General features: G+C 43.5%; 1 protein-coding gene across 2 annotated transcripts in view; it reads left to right on the top strand.

Moving 5' to 3' along the window:
* ASCC3 (activating signal cointegrator 1 complex subunit 3) overlaps positions 1-18,773 on the top strand; it is a 1,202,160-nt gene that overhangs the window by 563,413 nt on the left and 619,974 nt on the right. Inside the window, exons 13-14 of one of the 2 annotated variants that reach the window (XM_063917039.1) lie at positions 10,271-10,342; positions 11,473-11,573. In XM_063917039.1, coding sequence (XP_063773109.1) covers positions 10,271-10,342; positions 11,473-11,478 — 78 coding nt within the window. In that variant the 3' untranslated portion in view covers positions 11,479-11,573. Of the gene's footprint in view, positions 1-10,270; positions 10,343-11,472; positions 11,574-18,773 lie in introns of those variants that run through there. The other variant, XM_063917038.1, reaches the window with a different exon arrangement.

Here is an 18,773-nt window from a genome sequence, read left to right as displayed (position 1 = left end):
CTGTGCAGCGCTGCTATGGGAGATACTTCATGACGTCTCTCCCATAGAGATAAGCCGGCGGCCAGAAACGGACGGCAGCACAGCAGCGGTCGGGAATCAGGAGGGGGGCACAGCTACTGGGGGCACAATTACAGGGGTCACAGCTACTGAGGTCACAACTACAGGGGGAAAATCTACTGGGGGCACAGCTACAGGGATCACAGCTACTGAGGTCACAGCTACAGGGGGTACAGCTGCTGGGGGCACAACTACTGGGGGCAAATCTACTGGGGGCACAGCTACAGGGGGGCACAAGTACAGGGGGATAACTGTGGCCAATCCTCTTCCCTGTGAAGAAGCCACACCCCTGTTTTTGGACGCGCACCAGCTCTATTTTACCCGGGGGGGGGGGGGGGGGATGGGCGCGTCACAGGAAACTTTCGCCCTGGGCGCTACAAGGTCTAGAACCGGCCCTGGTACCCAATACATTGCTGCTCTGACCTTGTGTTATAATGAGCCAGACTGCTCTGCATTATAAAATCTTGGGACACAGAGGATGTATATTTGAATTTGTTTTTATTTCCATTAAGTTTAACAATACATTTAATTAAAGCTATTATAATACAAATAACCTGCCTGCTAAAGTTAATCCTAATTTTCTGTTAATTGCTAATGTGGGCTTTTGGTTATCTACCTAATGGATTGCTAATATGTAAAATCCAAATTGCCTTATAAAATGTAATGTCTGGTGTCATTTACTGATATACTTTATGTAAAAGTTGACATACATTGAACGTTTCCATTGTGAGCTTTATTCTGAGTCGCATGTGGCTGTGTCTTTATGCTAATGTGGCTGCAAAGTGCTTTCTCTGTGCAGATCTGTGTGTCTGAATGTGTAAGGCTATGAATGCCTGCGACACACCTCGTCCTCTCCAATAAGACACAACATCTCTGTGCATCTTTATCGCCACTGTGTCCAACCCTCTATTTATTTATTTTTGGTGCGAGCATTCTCCATTACCAATAATTATGTCAGAAAAAAGGAGGTCTGCAGTGTCCTTCAATGAGGTTATTTACAAGAAATCTGTGTATAGGAAGATTGTTCCCTTCACTGTCTGTGATACATTGTGTTACACATTTATTAATGTTATTACTAGCTATTTATGTTAGGTAACTTGTATTTTAGAGTTATAAGTCTTTTATTTCTTGTAATGTGTACCCTTCAAATAATGCTCAGGTCTATCTACCTGCAGACCTGAGGCACCACCATTTTTGGATAATCATCATTTGTTTCTACAAGTAGCAACCACTGGGTTTTTTTTTTCTCAGTACAAGTTCTGTTGTGCTACATATACAGACTTTCTCTAACGTCCTAGAGGATGCTGGGACTCCGTAAGGACCATGGGGATAGACGGGCTCCGCAGGAGACATGGGCACTTTAAGAAAGACTTTGCATCTGGGTGTGCACTGGCTCCTCCCTCTATGCCCCTCCTCCAGACCTCAGTTTGATACTGTGCCCAGAGGAGATGGGTGCACTTCAGGGAGCTCTCCTAAGCTTCCTGACAAAGTATATTTGTTTAGGTTTTTTTATTTTCAGGGAGCCTGCTGGCAACAGACTCCCTGCATCGAGGGACTGAGGGGAGAGAAGCAGACCTACTTCTGTGAGTTTCAAGGCTCTGCTTCTTAGGCTACTGGACACCATTAGCTCCAGAGGGAGTCAGAACACAGGTCTCATCCTGGAGTTCGTACCGGATCCGCGCCGCCGTCCTCCTCACAGAGCCGGAAGATAGAAGCCGGGTGAGTATGAGAAGAAAAGAAGACTTCAGAGGCAGCAGAAGACTTCATGATCTTCACTGAGGTAACGCACAGCAGTGCAGCTGTGCGCCATTGCTCCCACACACCTCACACACGGCAGTCACTGTAAGGGTGCAGGGCGCAGGGGGGGCGCCCTGGGCAGCAATATAAACCTCATTTCTGGCAAAAGAGATATATATATATACAGCTAGGCACTGTATATATAAAGAGCCCCCACCAGTTTTTATTATATATAAGCGGGACAGAAGCCCGCCGCCGAGGGGGCGGGGCTTCTCCCTCAGCACTCACCAACGCCATTTTCTCCACAGCACAGCGGAGAGGAAGCTCCCCGGATTCTCCCCTGCTTATCCACGGTGAAAGGGGATTTCAGAGAAGAGTGGGGGGGACGACATAATTGGCAGCAAATAATAGTATTACAGTGCTACTGGGTAAACACATTGTGTGTTTTTCCTGGGGTATTAGCGCTGGGTGTGTGCTGGCATACTCTCTCTCTGTCTCTCCGAAGGGCCTTGTGGGGGAACTGTCTTCAGATAAGAGGATTCCCTGAGTGTTTGTGGTGTGTCGGTACGTGTGTGTCGACATGTCTGAGGTAAAAGGCTCTTCTAAGGAGGAGATGGAGCAAATGTGTGTGTGTGGTGTCTCCGTCGACAACACCGACACCTGACTGGATATGTGGAATTAAGTGCTGAGGTAAATTTATTGCACAAAAGATTAGAGAACAGACATGGAATCTACCCATGTCTGTCCCTATGTCGCAGGGACCTTCAGAGTTTCAAAACGCCCACTATCCAAAATAATAGACACTGCTACCGACACGGAGTCTGACTCCAGTGTCGACTACGATGATGCAAAGTTACAGCCAAAACTGGCAGAAGAGTATTCAATATATGATTATTGTAATAAAAGTTGTTTTGCATTTCACTGATGACCCATCTGTCCCTGACACGAGGGTACACATGTTTAAGGGGAAGAAAGCTGAGATAACATTTCCCCCTCTCATGAGCCAAATGAATTGTGTGAAAAAGAGCGGGAATCTCCAGACAAGAAACTGCAGTTTCCCAAAAGAATTCTCATTCCGTATCCTTTCCCTGCTAGGGCCAGGATACGATGAGAATCCTCCTCTAAGGTGGACAAGGCATTGACACGTTTACCCAAAAGGTAGCGCTGACATACCAAGATACAGCTACCCTCAGGGATCCTGCAGATAGCATGCAGAAAAGTACTTTGAAGTCCGTTTACACACATTCTGGTACACTACTCAGACCGGCGATTGTGTCGGCAGGGGTATATAGCGCTGTAGCAGCGTGGACAGATACCTTATCAGCGTGGATTGAAACCCTAGATAAGGATACCATGTTATTGACCCTAGGATATATAAAAGATGCTGTCTTTTATATATAAGACATGCTCAAAGAGACATTGGTCTAATGGGTTCTAGATTCAACGCTAAGTCGATTTCTGCTAGACGTGTCCTGTGGAACATGCAATGGACAGGTGATGCCGACAAAAAGAGGCATATGGAGGTTTTACCTTACAAGGGTGAGGAATTGGGTGGAGAAGGGCTCTCGGACCTGGTCTCCACAGCTATAGCTGGTAAATCTGATATTTTGCCTTATATTCCCTCACAGCCTAAGAAAGCACAACATTATCAAATGCAGTCCTTTCGGTCGCAGAAAAACAAGAAAGTACGAGGAGCGTCCTTTCTTACCAGAGGTAAGGGCACAGGGCACAGCTAGTTCCCAGGAACAGAAGTCCTCCCCGGCCTCTACTAAATCCACCGCATGACACTGGGGCTCCGCTAAGGGAGTCCGCCCCAGTGGGGAGCACGTCTTCAACTCTTCAGCCACATCTGAGTTCACTCACAGGTGGATTCCTGGGCAATAGAAATTGTTTCTCAGGGTTACAAGCTGGAATTCGAAGAGGTGCCTCCTCGCCGGTTTTCCTTATCGGCCCTACCGGCTTCTTCCCCAGAAAGGGAGATAATATTAAATACAATTCACACATTGTATCTCCAACAGGTGGTGCTCAAGGTTCCCCTCCTTCAACAAGGAAGGGGATATTACTCAACCTTGGCTGTAGTCCCGAAACCGGACGGTTCGGTCAGATCTATTTTAAAATTAAAATCTCTGAACCTATACTTGAAAAGGTTCAAATTCAAGGTGGCATCGCTCATCGCCAGCCTGGAAGGGGGGGATTTTATGGTGTATCTAGACATAAAGGCTGCATACCTTCATGTTCCCATTTATCCACCCCACCAGGCGTACCTGAGAATTACGGTACAGTATTGTCATTACCAATTTCAGCGTAATTGGCGGAAATGATGGTGCTCCTACGCAAGCAAGGAGTCACAATTATCCCATACTTGGACGATCTCCTAATAAGGGCGAGATCAAAAGAGCAGTTGTTGAAAAGTGTGTCACTTTCACTGAAGGTGTTACAGAAACACGGCTGGATTCTCAATATCCCGAAGTCACAGTTGGTTCCTACGACTCGTCTGACCTTCTTGGGCATGATTCTGGATACAGACCAGAAAAGGGTTTTTCTTCCGATAGAAAAAGCTCAGGAACTCATGACTCTAGTCAAGAACCTGTTGAAGCCAAAACAAGTGTCAGTGCATGATTGCACTCAAGTCCTGGGAAAAATGGTGGCAACGTACAAAGCCATACCCTTCGGCAGGTTCCATGCAAGGACTTTCCAATGGGACCTATTGGACAAATGGTCCGGGTGACATCTGCAAATGCATCAGCGGATCACCCTGTCCCCCAGGGCCAGGGTATCTCTCCTTTTGTTGGCTGTAGAGTGCTCGCCTTCTAGAGGCCGCAGGTTCGGCATTCAGGATCGGATCCTGGTGACCACAGATGCGAGCCTCCGAGGTTGGGGAGCAGTCACACACGGAAGAAATTTCCAAGGCCTTTGGTCAAGTCAAGAGACTTGTCTTCACATCAACATCCTGGAACTAAGGGCCATATACAACGCCCTACGTCAAGCGGAGACCTTACTTCGCGACCGACCAGTTCTGATCCAGTCAGACAACGTCACCGCAGTAGCTCATGTAAACCGCCAGGGCGGCACAAGGAGCTGAGTGGCGATGGCGGAAGCTACCAGAATTCTTTGCTGGGCGGAGAATCATGTAAGCGCTCTGTCAGCAGTGTTCATTCCGGGAGTGGACAACTGGGAAGCAGACTTCCTCAGCAGACACGACCTGCATCCGGGAGAGTGGGGACTTCATCAGGAAGTCTTCGCACAGATTGCAAGTCGGTGGGGACTGCCCCAAATAGACATGATGGCGTCCCGTCTCAACAAAAAGCTACAAAGGTATTGCGCCAGGTCAAGAGATCCTCAGGCAGTAGCTGTGGACACCCTAGTGACACCGTGGGTGTTCCAGTCGGTCTATGTATTCCCTCCTCTTCCTCTCATACCCAAGGTGTTGAGAATAATAAGAAAAAGAGGAGTGAGAACAATAATCATTGTTCCGGATTGGCCACGAAGGGCCTGGTATCCGGATCTGCAGGAAATGCACACAGAAGATCCGTGGCCTCTTCCTCTAAGACAGGACCTGTTGCAACAGGGTCCCTGTCTGTTCCAAGACTTACCGCAGCACCGTTTGACGGCATGGCGGTTGAATGCCGGATCCTAGCGGAACAAGGTATTCTGGATGAGGTCATTCCTACGCTAATAATGGCTAGGAAGGACGTGACATCTAAACATTATCACCGAATATGGCGAAAATATGTTTTTGGTGTGAGGCCAGGAATGCTCCTACGGAAGAATTCCATGTAGGCCGTTTTCTTCACTTCCTACAAACTGGAGTGAATTTGGGCCTAAAATTAGGCTCCATTAAAGTTCAGATTTCGGCCTTATCCATTTTCTTTCAAAAGGAATTGGCCTCTCTACCTGAAGAACAGACTTTTGTGAAGGGAGTACTGCATATTCAGCCTCCTTTTGTACCTCCGATGGCGCCTTGGGACCTTAACGTGGTGTTAAATTTCCTTAAGTCACATTGGTTTGAACCACTTAGAACAGTGGAGTTGAAATATCTCACTTGGAAGGTGGTCATGTTGTTAGCCTTGGCTTCGGCTAGGCGAGTTTCGGAATTAGCGGCTTTATCACATAAAAGCCCCTATCTGGTTTTCCATATGGATAGAGCGGAATTGCGGACCTGTCCTCAATTCCTACCTAAGGCTGTCTCATCCTTTCATATGAACCAACCTATTGTTGTGCCTGTGGCTACACGTGATTTGGAGGATTCCGAGTCCCTTGATGTGGTCAGGGCTTTGAAAATTGACGTGGCCAGAACGGCTAGGATCAGAAAAACAGAAGCACTGTTTGTCCTGTATGCAGCCAACAAGGTCGGTGGCCCTGCTTCAAAGCAGACTATTGCTCGCTGGATCTGTAATACGATTCAGCAGGCGCATTCTACGGCAGGATTGCCGTTACCAAAATCGTTTAAGGCCCATTCCACTAGGAAGGTGGGCTCTTCTTGGGCGGCTGCCCGAGGGGTCTCGGCACTACAGCTGTGCCGAGCTGCTAATTGGTCGGGGTCAAACACCTTTGCAAAGTTCTATAAGTTTGATACCCTGGCTGAGGAGGACCTCCTGTTTGCTCAATCGGTGCTGCAGAGTCATCCGCACTCTCCCGCCCGTTTGGGAGCTTTGGTATAATCCCCATGGTCCTTACGGAGTCCCAGCATCCTCTAGGACGTTAGAGAAAATAAGATTTTAAACCTACCGGTAAATCTTTTTCTCGTAGTCCGTAGAGGATGCTGGGCGCCCGTCCCAAGTGTGGACTTCTTCTGCAAGACTTGTATATAGTTTTGCTTACATAAGGGTTATGTTATAGTTTTCATCGGTCTTGGACTGATGCTATGTTGTTTTCATACTGTTAACTGGTTAGTATATCACAAGTTATACGGTGTGATTGCGGTGGCTGGTATAAATCTTGCCCTTGGATTAACAAAAATCCTTTCCTCGTACTGTCCGTCTCCTCTGGGCACAGTTTCTCTAACTGAGGTCTGGAGGAGGGGCATAGAGGGAGGAGCCAGTGTACACCCAGATCCAAAGTCTTTCTTAAAGTGCCCATGTCTCCTGCGGAGCCCGTCTATCCCCATGGTCCTTACGGAGTCCCAGCATCCTCTACGGACTACGAGAAAAATATTTACCGGTAGGTTTAAAATCTTATTTTTGTTCACGCACAATATCAAATTAATCAGCACTGTCTCCTGGTGCGCCATAGTTGGCAAGAAAAGACCAGACACTAACAGAGTTGCACATAATCTGGCGGCTCAATCAAACAAGGCATCTCGTGTTATGTGGCGTATCGAGGCTAGATGTGAGGGCACATCTCACTTGCATAGAAGCATACAATGATATACGCAATTAATAGATAATATTTACTTTATTTTCCTGCTTGGGTCTTGTTTAGTCAGTTGTATGTATTGTGTCTGTGATAAGAGTCTGAACATTCATTGATCTGTAATTGTACGCACAGATGTGTCTTTATACAACTTGCCTCAATACACCATGTGCAAGATGCCTGGCGTGAGTGTGCCACGTGTCTTTTTTATTTATTTTTTTATACAAAAGTGTGTCTTAGTCACAACACAATGCGACTGGGATGCACCAGGACACTGTAATGATTAGTTTGATATATGACACTTGTATTGTGTGTGTGTGTGTGTGTGTGTGTGTGGTTGAGTCTGTATACGGAGCAGAACAAAGCTGCAGCTGCTACATTGTAGCACAATGTATTCAGAGACTCAGTCGCACACAGATAAACAACTTTCATATCCCAAATTAATCATCATAGTCTCCCGTGCATCCTAGCTGCATTGCAATGTGACGAAAACACACTTTTGCCATAAGTGACTCCTGACACTAGAAGATTCTTAGGCGGCCTGGCGGGTCAAGAGGGGCTATTTGGTGTGACTGCATCAAAGAAAAATGAATGTAATGTGCTTTTGATTTTTATTTTGGAAGAGGAGATGTCTTCAAATCATGTTAAGCTTGTGACATGCTGACCGATATCAGCCTCAAAATAATCTACATGTCTGAAAAGGATCTACGTTAAAACAATTGATCATATTTCTACATGCAAGGTCAGATTAGAATCACTGATTTACCAACTTGACAATTTGGTAGATTCAGTTAGGCATAAGGCTCAGTCTGCACGTATAGCGGGTGATTTGGTGGAATACCTTGCTAGGTTTGCTCGCACTTTTAGGAGTATAACTAGAATTGAGCACATTTTTTCTGCTGGATAGCCTGCATTGTATTAATGTGTGCGGCAGGGCAGGAGTACAGTTTGCGGGGACTCCAGATAAAATACTGTATAATTTGGGGAGCCCCAATCAATAAATTGTCAATTTATGTTGGCAATGGTATTAAAAATGAAAATGTATAAATACTCTCAGTATCCCAGATGTATTGAACACACCTGTTGTTCACATTATGCACATAGAACGTCAACTTAATATATGCTTCAGTGCCTCTAACGCTGGGGATATTGCTATGTGTGTGCGGTCCTGGGTTCCGGGGTTGATGCGGGGTATACTTTTCCTCTCTTCTATTCCCATCCTTTTCTCTGTCTGATTCTATTGTTTGTATTATATTACTATATTTCATATCTTTGGAGCAAATGTATAATTTTAACTCTTAGTGATTTATAATAATTCATCACTAATTGTGTACCTTTTATTAACAAACCCGCAGAGGTTGCATCTCGACATATATATATATTTTTAATTCATTAGGAATATTCTGTTCATGGAAGTATGCACACCAGTCATATAGAATATAAAACGTAAGAATGTATTTCATCAAACAATTGCTACTCATAGAAATCACATTTATCATTAAACAGTATTGGTCAAATACAATGCAAGTCACCACATAATAGTTTCACAGATTCAAACTATATAAGAAAAGAACAGGAAGAAAGAAGTGTGAAAATGTATGTATGTATGTATGTATGTATGTATGTATGTATGTGTGTATATGTATATATATATATTTATTACTGGGGAGATATCACTCAAAGCACTTGGCTAAATCCTAGATTTATTGATATATGTTGGAAAGATATATATCTTAAAGATATCTTAGGGGATTGGTTTTGGGTTATATATGTGTGGGGGGGGGAGGGGCAGCATATGACTGCATAGTCCACAGACTGCATGGGACAGAAGATAGACTCCATTTTTTGAAAACTCCCATGATTCCAGAATGTATAAGCTTCATTATAATGCATATGTGCTGATTTCACAATTCCAAGCCATCTAATCACATTTCACAATTCCAAGCCATCTGATCACCTTTCACAATTCCAAGCCATCTATTCACATTTCACAATTCCAAGCCATCTAATCACCTTTCACAATTCCAAGCCATCTAATCACATTTCACAATTCCAAGCCAACACGGTATCTCAATAACCAGAGCATATTGTATGCTGGCTATGCTATATAATGTAGCCTGTAATTATATGCCAATCCCGGTCTGTACCTTTGGAATAAAAATATCCTACATTATGCTAACTTTTCAGGCCTAAAACCAACTAATTCCAGCCTTCCCGGACCAGCACCACATATCTCATGCTGTCCATGTGAGCCATCACAAGACCAGATCACCAAGTAACCACAAATATCAGCATGCCATTGCTACAAGCACATGAGTACAGTAACAAAAGGAAGTATGTGTTGACTTCTATATTTCAGCAAGATGCACTATATAAAACCACTACAATCTGTTATAAATCACTATCCACAAATGTATACCAGAGATGCTATTCTACAGATTGTCTAATGTTCCAATTACCATTACAGATTTCACAGAGTATTATCACAAACACATAACAATCACATGATTGCACAAGTACCATTAACCTTAAAGTCAAATGTATTTACAAATCAACTATTCTATGCCAATCGTTTCACAACTACTTTACCACAAACACATATTTAACTATTCTATGCCATTAAGCCATGTGTTTACAATACTTAGCCTTAGTAAGGAGATCGGCCCTGGTGATGAGCAATCCATGCTTCTGGAGGCTAGGTTGATTCTGAGTGAGTGAGCTCTGTGATTTCAAGTAGATATATCATACCTGCAACCTGTGGGTGTCTCTTTCACAGCATGTGGGCTAGCTGTATCAGTGAGCTTAGCTGGCCATGTGCTGGTATTGTCTGTTCAAATGCTAACTAGCCAAGACTACAGTGTAGGGATGTTAATTAGGCTCAGGTTACAGAAGTCAATATTATCAATTCATTCTTTGTATAATAGTAAAATATAATATATGTATCTAAAATGGATATAAGGGAGTTACTCTGTAACAGGGGTTAATTTGACACTGGTGTTTGATTCCAACCAAACCTCACCACTAATTAATATACCTGTAACCCACCCCACCTCAACAGTATTTTTTTTTTCTAGCATGCATTAATGAAAAATAGTCATATTTCTTGTTTTCTCTTCTTGTGTAGACTCAACAACTTCATGATATGGAAGAGGTCTGTTATGAGAATGTACTTAGAGAGGTCAAAGCTGGGAGACAGGTATGCTCTGTGATTTGCATCAGTTCAGTCTAAATCTGTTTGTTGACCTGTAAAATGTATTAATTTGTTTTGTGACAATTCTCATATGTTTCTCTGTGTTCAGGATATCTTATCGTTCATAGACAAATTGATTCGGCCCTGCAGCACACGTGAGCACCAATTTATCTACAGATATTTTGGTGCATCACTCTGTGTCTGTGGGCGGTCAGCTGACCATCCGCACACTTCTTGCAGCAGTTGGCGGCGATTGATGGCTCGACTGGGAGGGATCATGTAAATGGCCACCCAGTTTGTGAAGTGACTCACGACGGACTAGGCAGTGTGTATGCACAACACACACTGCCCAATCCGCCTATAGATATATTTGCTGATCCATTGATCTGCAGATATCTATATCAGTGTGACTGTGTACCCAGCATTACTCACACTATATCCTTTGTCTTAAGCAAAGGCTATACAAAGTGATCATTTAATTTTAATAGTTTATATTTGTATGAAAATCAGTGATAAGCAACAGGGGGTCCGTACCTGGGATCTCCAGCTTCTTCCTGCTTTTTGTTAGATTTGCTAGTTATAGCTTGTAACACTTGTTTTAAATACCTGCATATATGTTATTACAGATAGGTCTCTGCTTGATTAAAGATACAGTTTTAATGATATAAACGGTAATAATGTGATTCTATTCTGAAGGTTACAGGGCCGCCTTGCAGCTTCTGATCTGTAGAGAAAAGTAGTTTTATAGTTCCTGCACTGGTTTAAGGAAATGTGGGGTAAATGTATGAACTGGTGATATGAGGGGGGGGGGGGGGGGGGGAGGGGTGAGCGGTGAAGGCGTGTCCAGAAGATGCAAACCACCCAGCTTCTTCAGGAGCAACCTGAAGAAGCTGGGTCGTTTGCACCAGTGAAACGTGCTGAGCCTTAAGGACACTACTGACACATCTTTGAGAAATCACCCGTCATTTTGGACTCTCATTCAGCTGATCTTGCATAAAATTGGACAGCATTTCTTCTGGACACACCTCCACTAATGGAGGAACCTGAGCCTCTCCTACTTGCCTTATCCTTGCATATTGCAGTGCTAGATTGGGGACAAATTAGGACTCCAGCAATTCATCTTATTTTTTTCTCAGAATTAACATTGTGGATCCATCTTCAGAGGAAGTCATAGCCGGGGTAGGATCTTGCCAATATTAAGGAGCCAAATGATTGTGTCTTTCATATCAATTCAAACTTCCATTAAGTCTTGCTTGTAATGTTACTTATGTTTTTGTTTTTTTTAAATGATTGTGTTTATTAAATGCATTATATTTTAACTTTATAACCTACCGTTCCAGATTTTTTAAACACAAGTGCAAATAATTTGTCTATTTACAACTAGCGCTGGTATATTTTTTTCCTTTTTATATACTTTGGAAGACTGACCAATTTGTTGTGCGGCATTTGTACATCTGTGTGCAAGTGGGACTGAATCTGTATACAAAGTGCTACGATGCAGCAGCCACCACTTTTCCCTAGTCCAAATTTTGTGGACAGAGCTGACTTTGTATGTGTTTAAAACAAATTCTTGTCTGGTTACAAGTCACATCCCAGCATCTCTAGTATACTCGGCGGTGTTTCGCTGTGTCTGCACTGTGAATAAGGTGCACATTTGTAAGAAAAACACAACACGTTACACCTCACACAGCGGCATCTAGCCACGGTATGGCATATTGAGGCTAGGTGTATTATGACACAGTTGTACAGTAGGCAGAATCCTTTATACTGGTTAATGGGCTCTGAGGTGACATCTAATATCCACAATAATCTACAGTGTTGGGCACATTAGTTCTTATATTACAGTTGTTATTTTTTTAAACATTGATGTAATGTCATCAGAACTCACCAATTTGAAATAATGACATCAAATTGTTCTAGGGAAGTTATTTTGGGTTTTTTTTTTTTTTTTTTTTTTGCGGGAGTGGGGGGATGTGTTATTTATTTTTTTCCAGACATGTATATGCATATTTTGTTTTAGATAAATAATACACAACTGACATTGGCCCTCATTCTGAGTTGTTCGCTCGCTAGCTACTTTTAGCAGAAATGCAAACGCAAAGCCGCTGCCCTCTGGGAGTGTATCTTAGCATAGCAGAATTGCTAACGAAAGATTAGCAATTCTGCTATTAAGTATTTCCTTGCAGTTTCTGAGTAGCTCCAGACCTACTCCTAGATTGCGATCACCTCAGTCCGTTTAGTTCCTGGTTTGACGTCACAAACACGCCCAGCGTCCGGCCAGCCACTCCTCCGTTTCTCCAGCCACTCCTGCGTTTTTACCTTGCACGCCTGCGTTTTTTAGCACACTCCCTGAAAACGGACAGTTTCCGCCCAGAAACACCCACTTCCTGTCAATCACACTACGATCAGCAGAGCAATTGAAAAGCTTTGTTTGCCCGTGAGTAAGATAGCATAGTTTTGTGTAAAATTCATTAGCGCGTGCGCCCTGCTATGCATACGCATGCGCAGAACTGCCGGATTTTAGCCTATTAGCAATTCTGCTAAAATTAGCAGCGAGCTAACAACTCGGAATGACCAGCATTATTTTGTACAAGGCAGGTGTTAAGTATCACAACAAACTCATAACATTGTTGGTAAAGAAGGGAGTTAGAAAGATATACTAAAGTATTGCATACAAATTCCTGCAAGGATTTAATGTTGTTTTTATAATGTAAATGTTTGTGAAGTTATGGATGCAATGTATGGTTTTACCATTATGGTGAGAAATCAATTAGCGGGGCTATCCAATTAGCATTCAAGCCAGCAGTTATCAAGAATTTTTTTTTCACCTACCTCAGTTGAAAATTTTCCCACATAACTCGTGGGGGTAGTGGGAGGGGTGGTAACACTACCATGACCACGTTAACACACAAATATGTAAACTTTTCAGAATCTGTGCATTAAAGCACGTTAACCAGTGTTACCGCTCGTTAACACATTTATTTAACAGGTGTTAACAAGCCTATCGGGTGGAATCGTGAGTCTAACTGAATAACCCCTCTCGTTTTCACCCATCGAATTCACCACTACTGTATGTGTTTACTGTGTCCTGGAAATAGAGGTTTCTACATTTTACTCAAACATGTAAATACAAAGTGATTTACTTGGATTATGATGTACAGTACTGTACATTTTAGCAATGCAATTACCCTGTGCTACAAATAATCTGATTTGTCACTGATTGTATCACATGGTTTCAGTGACTTGAAGAAACAGCATATTGATAGACTAAATGAAACAGAGAATACTTTTACATATGATAAAGAAGATATATTCTAGGACAGAGTTTCTCGAATGTGGTCCTCAAGGCACCCCGATGGTCAGGTTTTAGGTATATCCATGGCTCAGCATAGCTGGTTAAATCAAAGTGACTGAGGTGCTAATTAAGTCACCAGTGGCCAAGCATGGATAAACTTAAAACCTGGACCATTGGGATGCCTTGAGGACCGCATTTGAGAACCTCTGTACTACAGTAGGATACAAAACTAAGATTAGCAACGCTTTATTTACAGACTCGGCAATAAAAAGCCAAACTCGTCATGATATTTTAGCACAGAAATATTTTTTGTAACAATAATGTCACAAAAAATGAATGTATTTTTTGTAATAATAATGTCACAAAAATTTAATGTATTCATATATCCCTACCGTTTATACACTATGGGGTCTATTCAGTGCATGTCTGATCCTCTCCGACGGAGAGGATCCGACAATGCAGTATTCAATTTGCTGCTAAATCTGACTGGTTTTGCCCATTTTTGACAATCCTAATCCGACTTTATTTAAAGCCAGATTGGCATTGTCGAAAATGAGACTAAAACCTGTCGGATTTGGCGGAAAATCCGACAAAACACATGGATTCGCGGCTAATCCGCCGATCCATGTGTTTTCTGACAAGTTGGAAAAACGCAGTACCATTGAATAGGTCGAATCATGATTTGACCTAAAAAAGTCGAAAACTGCCGTCTTTCCGACTAGGCGACAGTTCTGACTTCAATTGAATAGTCCATTAAGTAGTATACTAAGCAAACTTGTGGTCATTAGACCTATCATATAGCATATCAATTTAAAAAAAAAAAAAGTCCTTAAAACATAACTCCCAACTTCTTATCCCGTTGAAAAGGGACATCCCCTTTTTGTCCCTAGGGGTGGCATCGGCTGCTCTCTGTGAGCTGCTGGCCATGCCCCTAGTCCCTCTCTACCAGTTAAGCGATGCAAGTGCACAGACCAAACACAGAACACGTTAAAACAAGTGGATGCAGATAAACCCTTTTTTCTTTCTTTTTTCTTTTCAGCGGTTGACCGAAAGTAACCTCACCGCTGACCACAAAGTTCCCACCATTGGTTATAATGGAGCGCATAGGCGCTGCATTGTAACACTGCCGTGTGCCGCCTGTCATACACTACAGGAGCACACAGCCGATCAGGAGGGTGCCCCAACGTGGCGCTCCCTGATTGGCTGAAGAAACCCTCTTAGACATAAGTCAGAGGGGGTTTCTGGCATTCGGGGAAAGGGGTCCCATGTGAAAACATGGGGCCCCTTTCAGTTCGTGGTCGGGTGTCCGTTTTTTTTATTTTTACAAGTACGTGGATTACAAATGGATTACCCGAGGAGCCCTCTACACTGGATTTGGTGAGTTGAATTTTTTCAACAGGTACACCATGGATTCTACATGGAGAAGAGGACCGACCCTCGTGTGAACATAAGGTAAGTATGTGTATATGGTGGTGTGTATGTATGCATTAAAGTTATACTTTCAAGGTGTGTGTGTAATGTCTTTATTGGGGTATTTTTTTAGTAGTAGTACTACAGGTACCAGCGGGCCCGGTTTTCCGCCGCATGCTGGTACTTGTGGTTCTCCAAGTACCACCTTGCGGGGGAGGCTTGCTGGGACTTGTAGTACTGCTACTAAAAACAATATTCATAACTTACAACAAAGGCTATCAGCCCCCCATCCGCAGCCCATTGGATGGGGGGGGACAGCCTCGGGCTTCACCCCTGGCCCTTGGGTGGCTGGAAGGGGGGGACCCCTTGATTTAAGGGGTTCCCACTCCTCCAGGGTACCCCGGCCAGGGGTGACTAGTTGGGTATTTAATGCCACGGCCGCAGGGCGCTGTATAAAAGTGACCCCCGGCTGTGGCATTATCTGTCCAGCTAGTGGAGCCCGGTGCTGGTTTCAAAAATACGGGGGACCCCTACGCTTTTTGTCCCCCGTATTTTTGGAACCAGGACCAGGCGCAGAGCCCGGTGCTGGTTGTTTAAATATGGGGGAACCCCTGTCAATTTTTATCCCATATTTTTGCAACCAGGGCCGGCTCAAAGAGCCCGAGGCTGGTTTGGTTTAGGAGGGGGGACCCCACGCATTTTTTTTTTTTTAAATTAAAACATTTCCCACCCCTTCCCACTGAAAAACATGCACGGATCTCATGGATCCGTGCATGCCTATCCAATCACGGGATAATAAAGCAGGTCTGTTTTTTTTTTTTAGCACTTTTTCACGATTTGTATTTCATCACGGCAGTGTTTGGCTATTGTCGGCAGTGTTTGTGTTTTGCACTTTTTAGTAAATGACCGATTTCTACCAAATTGCAGGCGTATTTGACCGATGGTGTATTGATTCGTGATTTTTTTCTAGGACTTCCAAAATATTACGAATGCCCTCATCACTGACGTGATTTTTGCTTAGTAAATTACCGAGATGACACTTTGAAGAAAAAACGGTATCTCGGTCAAAATCGGGACCTTAGTAAATATACCCCTTTCTCTTTCTATTAATTAGACTTATCTGACACAACAGAATCTATTTGGGGGTACATGTGTTTGGCAAAGATAAACTTACTCATCATCACACTTTACACAGGAATCTTGCCTCATATTTCAGTTGTGTCATGAATTTATGTGATTTCTGCTACTCAATATTATATCCAAGTGGATGCTTTTTTTTATTTCAAAGGTAATTACTGAAAACTATGTGACACAGAACTAATCCATGTGAGAATACACTTGACCTCTTACATTTATATCCAGCTGGGGTTTTGGTATTTTGCCCATACAAATGACTATACTTTATTTAGGGCCTAATTCAGGATTATTATTATCCTTTATTTATATGGTGCCACAAGGGATCTGCAGCGCCCATTACACAGTACATCATAAAATGATCAAACAAGAAAACCGCATTTACAGTATAGGACAAAATAGGACAGGTATAGAAAACCCGGGGTTAGGTGCCATCAAAGGGAATAAGATAGTGTAAGTAAGAAAAGGAAAGGCACATGAGGAAAGAAGTCCCTGCTCTTGCGAGCTTACAATCTAAAAGGTGAGGGGATGGATTGTTAATTAGAGAAATTGCAAATGGAGCTATTATCGAACGACTGCACATGCGTAGCATTCGCATTGTGCACGCACAAGGGGCAATAGTGACAGAAAATGTGTACGGATCGTAAACGCAATGCAGCTGCTATTTGACTGACAGGAAGCCGGCGTTTCTGAGCGAAGAGTCGTAGAACTACAATTCATTCAATTACCATGTGGGGGGCCCCAAGCACAGGGCAAGGCTGCCTCACATGCCAGGTCCTGCCCCCTCCCCCCCTAAAATGTGAGCGCTTTACTAAACAGTGGAGTGCTTACATGTTTAGAGTAGCCCCCTGCCTCTGCAGCCTAGCTGCGAAAGCAGTTACCGGGCCGCCATGTTTTGGGTCGCAGCGGCTGCGTGTGACGCCACGCAGCCACTGTGGCCCGCTCCACAAATATTCAGCACACGTCTCTGTTGTCTGGACCCCCTGGGCGCAGTGCAGCATCAACAACCCTAAAACGTTGTGTAGACACTCCTGTCCGCTCCATGAACACCTCTGCTTGTCTCCTGTGCGAGCACACGCTGCACGGGGTCTTCAACATGCGAACACATCACAGTTGCGTCTTATGCTGAATTAGGCCCTTTGTCTTTTCGGACTATATGTGGTTTTTAACAGTACATTTTGGATTTCACCTGCTCTTTATTTTCTTTACAATATATATTCTGTAGGATCAAATTTATCATTTGCAAATGAAAAATATTAATGTTTCAGGGGGTAAAATAAGTATTTATTATTTGTGAGGTTCAAGCAGTTGTAATACAATAGTTATTCTGCTAGTGAGGCTGATAGACGGAGAGACGTTATATGCCCGTCATAATCAGTATACATATATGATACTGTTAAGTAAAAATGTAGTAAATAGAGAAGGTTTGAAATAAACAGAACTGCATAATCAGTGCATTTGTGGAGGCATTACAGAGCTCTTATCTCTACTGCTGATAAAAGCAGCAGGCCAGTGCCATGATTTATTTTCTGCATGGAATACTTAGTAAAGCATTATTTTCAAGGCAGGATAGGGCCATAGCTGCATGTTAATTTAGTGTTGCACTTTTTAGAGAAGCAGTAAATAGAACTAAATGAGGCTGCTGGTTTGCGCTGAATTTCATAATGTAAAAATCCCTATTAAAGAGATCAGTAGCAATAGTTGACTTACATTGTTTTAAATGTTGTGGCTGAATTGATCTCTTATATGGGCTTACAAATAACATTTTGTGTATCAATATAGAATTGATAAAAGGGTGATTCATTAGTGCCCTAATAACATTCTCTATGGGTTACATTTAATAGCCTGCACAATGCAGGCATCACCTTGTTGCGTAGTTACCTACCTAGAGGTTGCCTCTCCGGGAGATGCCCAGAGAGGATAAGCAGATGGGCGGGGCTTGTCAAATAATGTCATTAGCCCCCCGTCCCCCATGTTCATTTTTGCTGTGATGCGGCATGCTGCATGCCAGCAATCGCTCCATTCATTTCTAATTAAATTTATGGAGCGATCGCCAGCTTCGAATAATCACAGCCCGGCGCGTCATGCAGCATGCCGCATCACAGCAAAGGTGAAAATGGCTACATCTGTAGATGTCAAGTACCTCTACCTGAGCTAGACAGTGCTCAGTAGACTGGGGGGGGGGGGGGGGGGCATTCCGAGTTGATCGCTCGCTGGCTAGTTTTAGCAGCCATGCAAATGATATGTCGCCGCCCACTGGGGAGTGTATTTTAGCTTAGCAGAAGTGCGAACTCATGTGCAGCCGAGCTCTGCAAAAACAGTTTGTGCAGTTTCTGAGTAGCTCTGAACCTACTCAGCGCTTGCGATCACTTCAGCCTATTCGTGTCTGGATTTGACATCATACACCTGCCCAGCGAACGCCCAGCCACGCCAACGTTTTTTCAGACACGCCTGCATTTTTGCAAACACTCCCTGAAAACAGTCAGTTGACACCAAGAAACGCCCCCTTCCTGTCAATCTTCTTGCGGCCGTCAGTACGACTGAAAACTTTGCTACAACCTGTGCACAACCACAACAGGCTTTGTACCCGTACGACGT

The sequence above is a fragment of the Pseudophryne corroboree genome, chromosome 4 (genome assembly GCF_028390025.1).
Source record: "Pseudophryne corroboree isolate aPseCor3 chromosome 4, aPseCor3.hap2, whole genome shotgun sequence".
Lineage (NCBI taxonomy): Eukaryota > Metazoa > Chordata > Amphibia > Anura > Myobatrachidae > Pseudophryne > Pseudophryne corroboree.
Note: the sequence above shows the minus strand (reverse complement) of the source record. Positions and strands in the feature narration are given on the sequence as shown.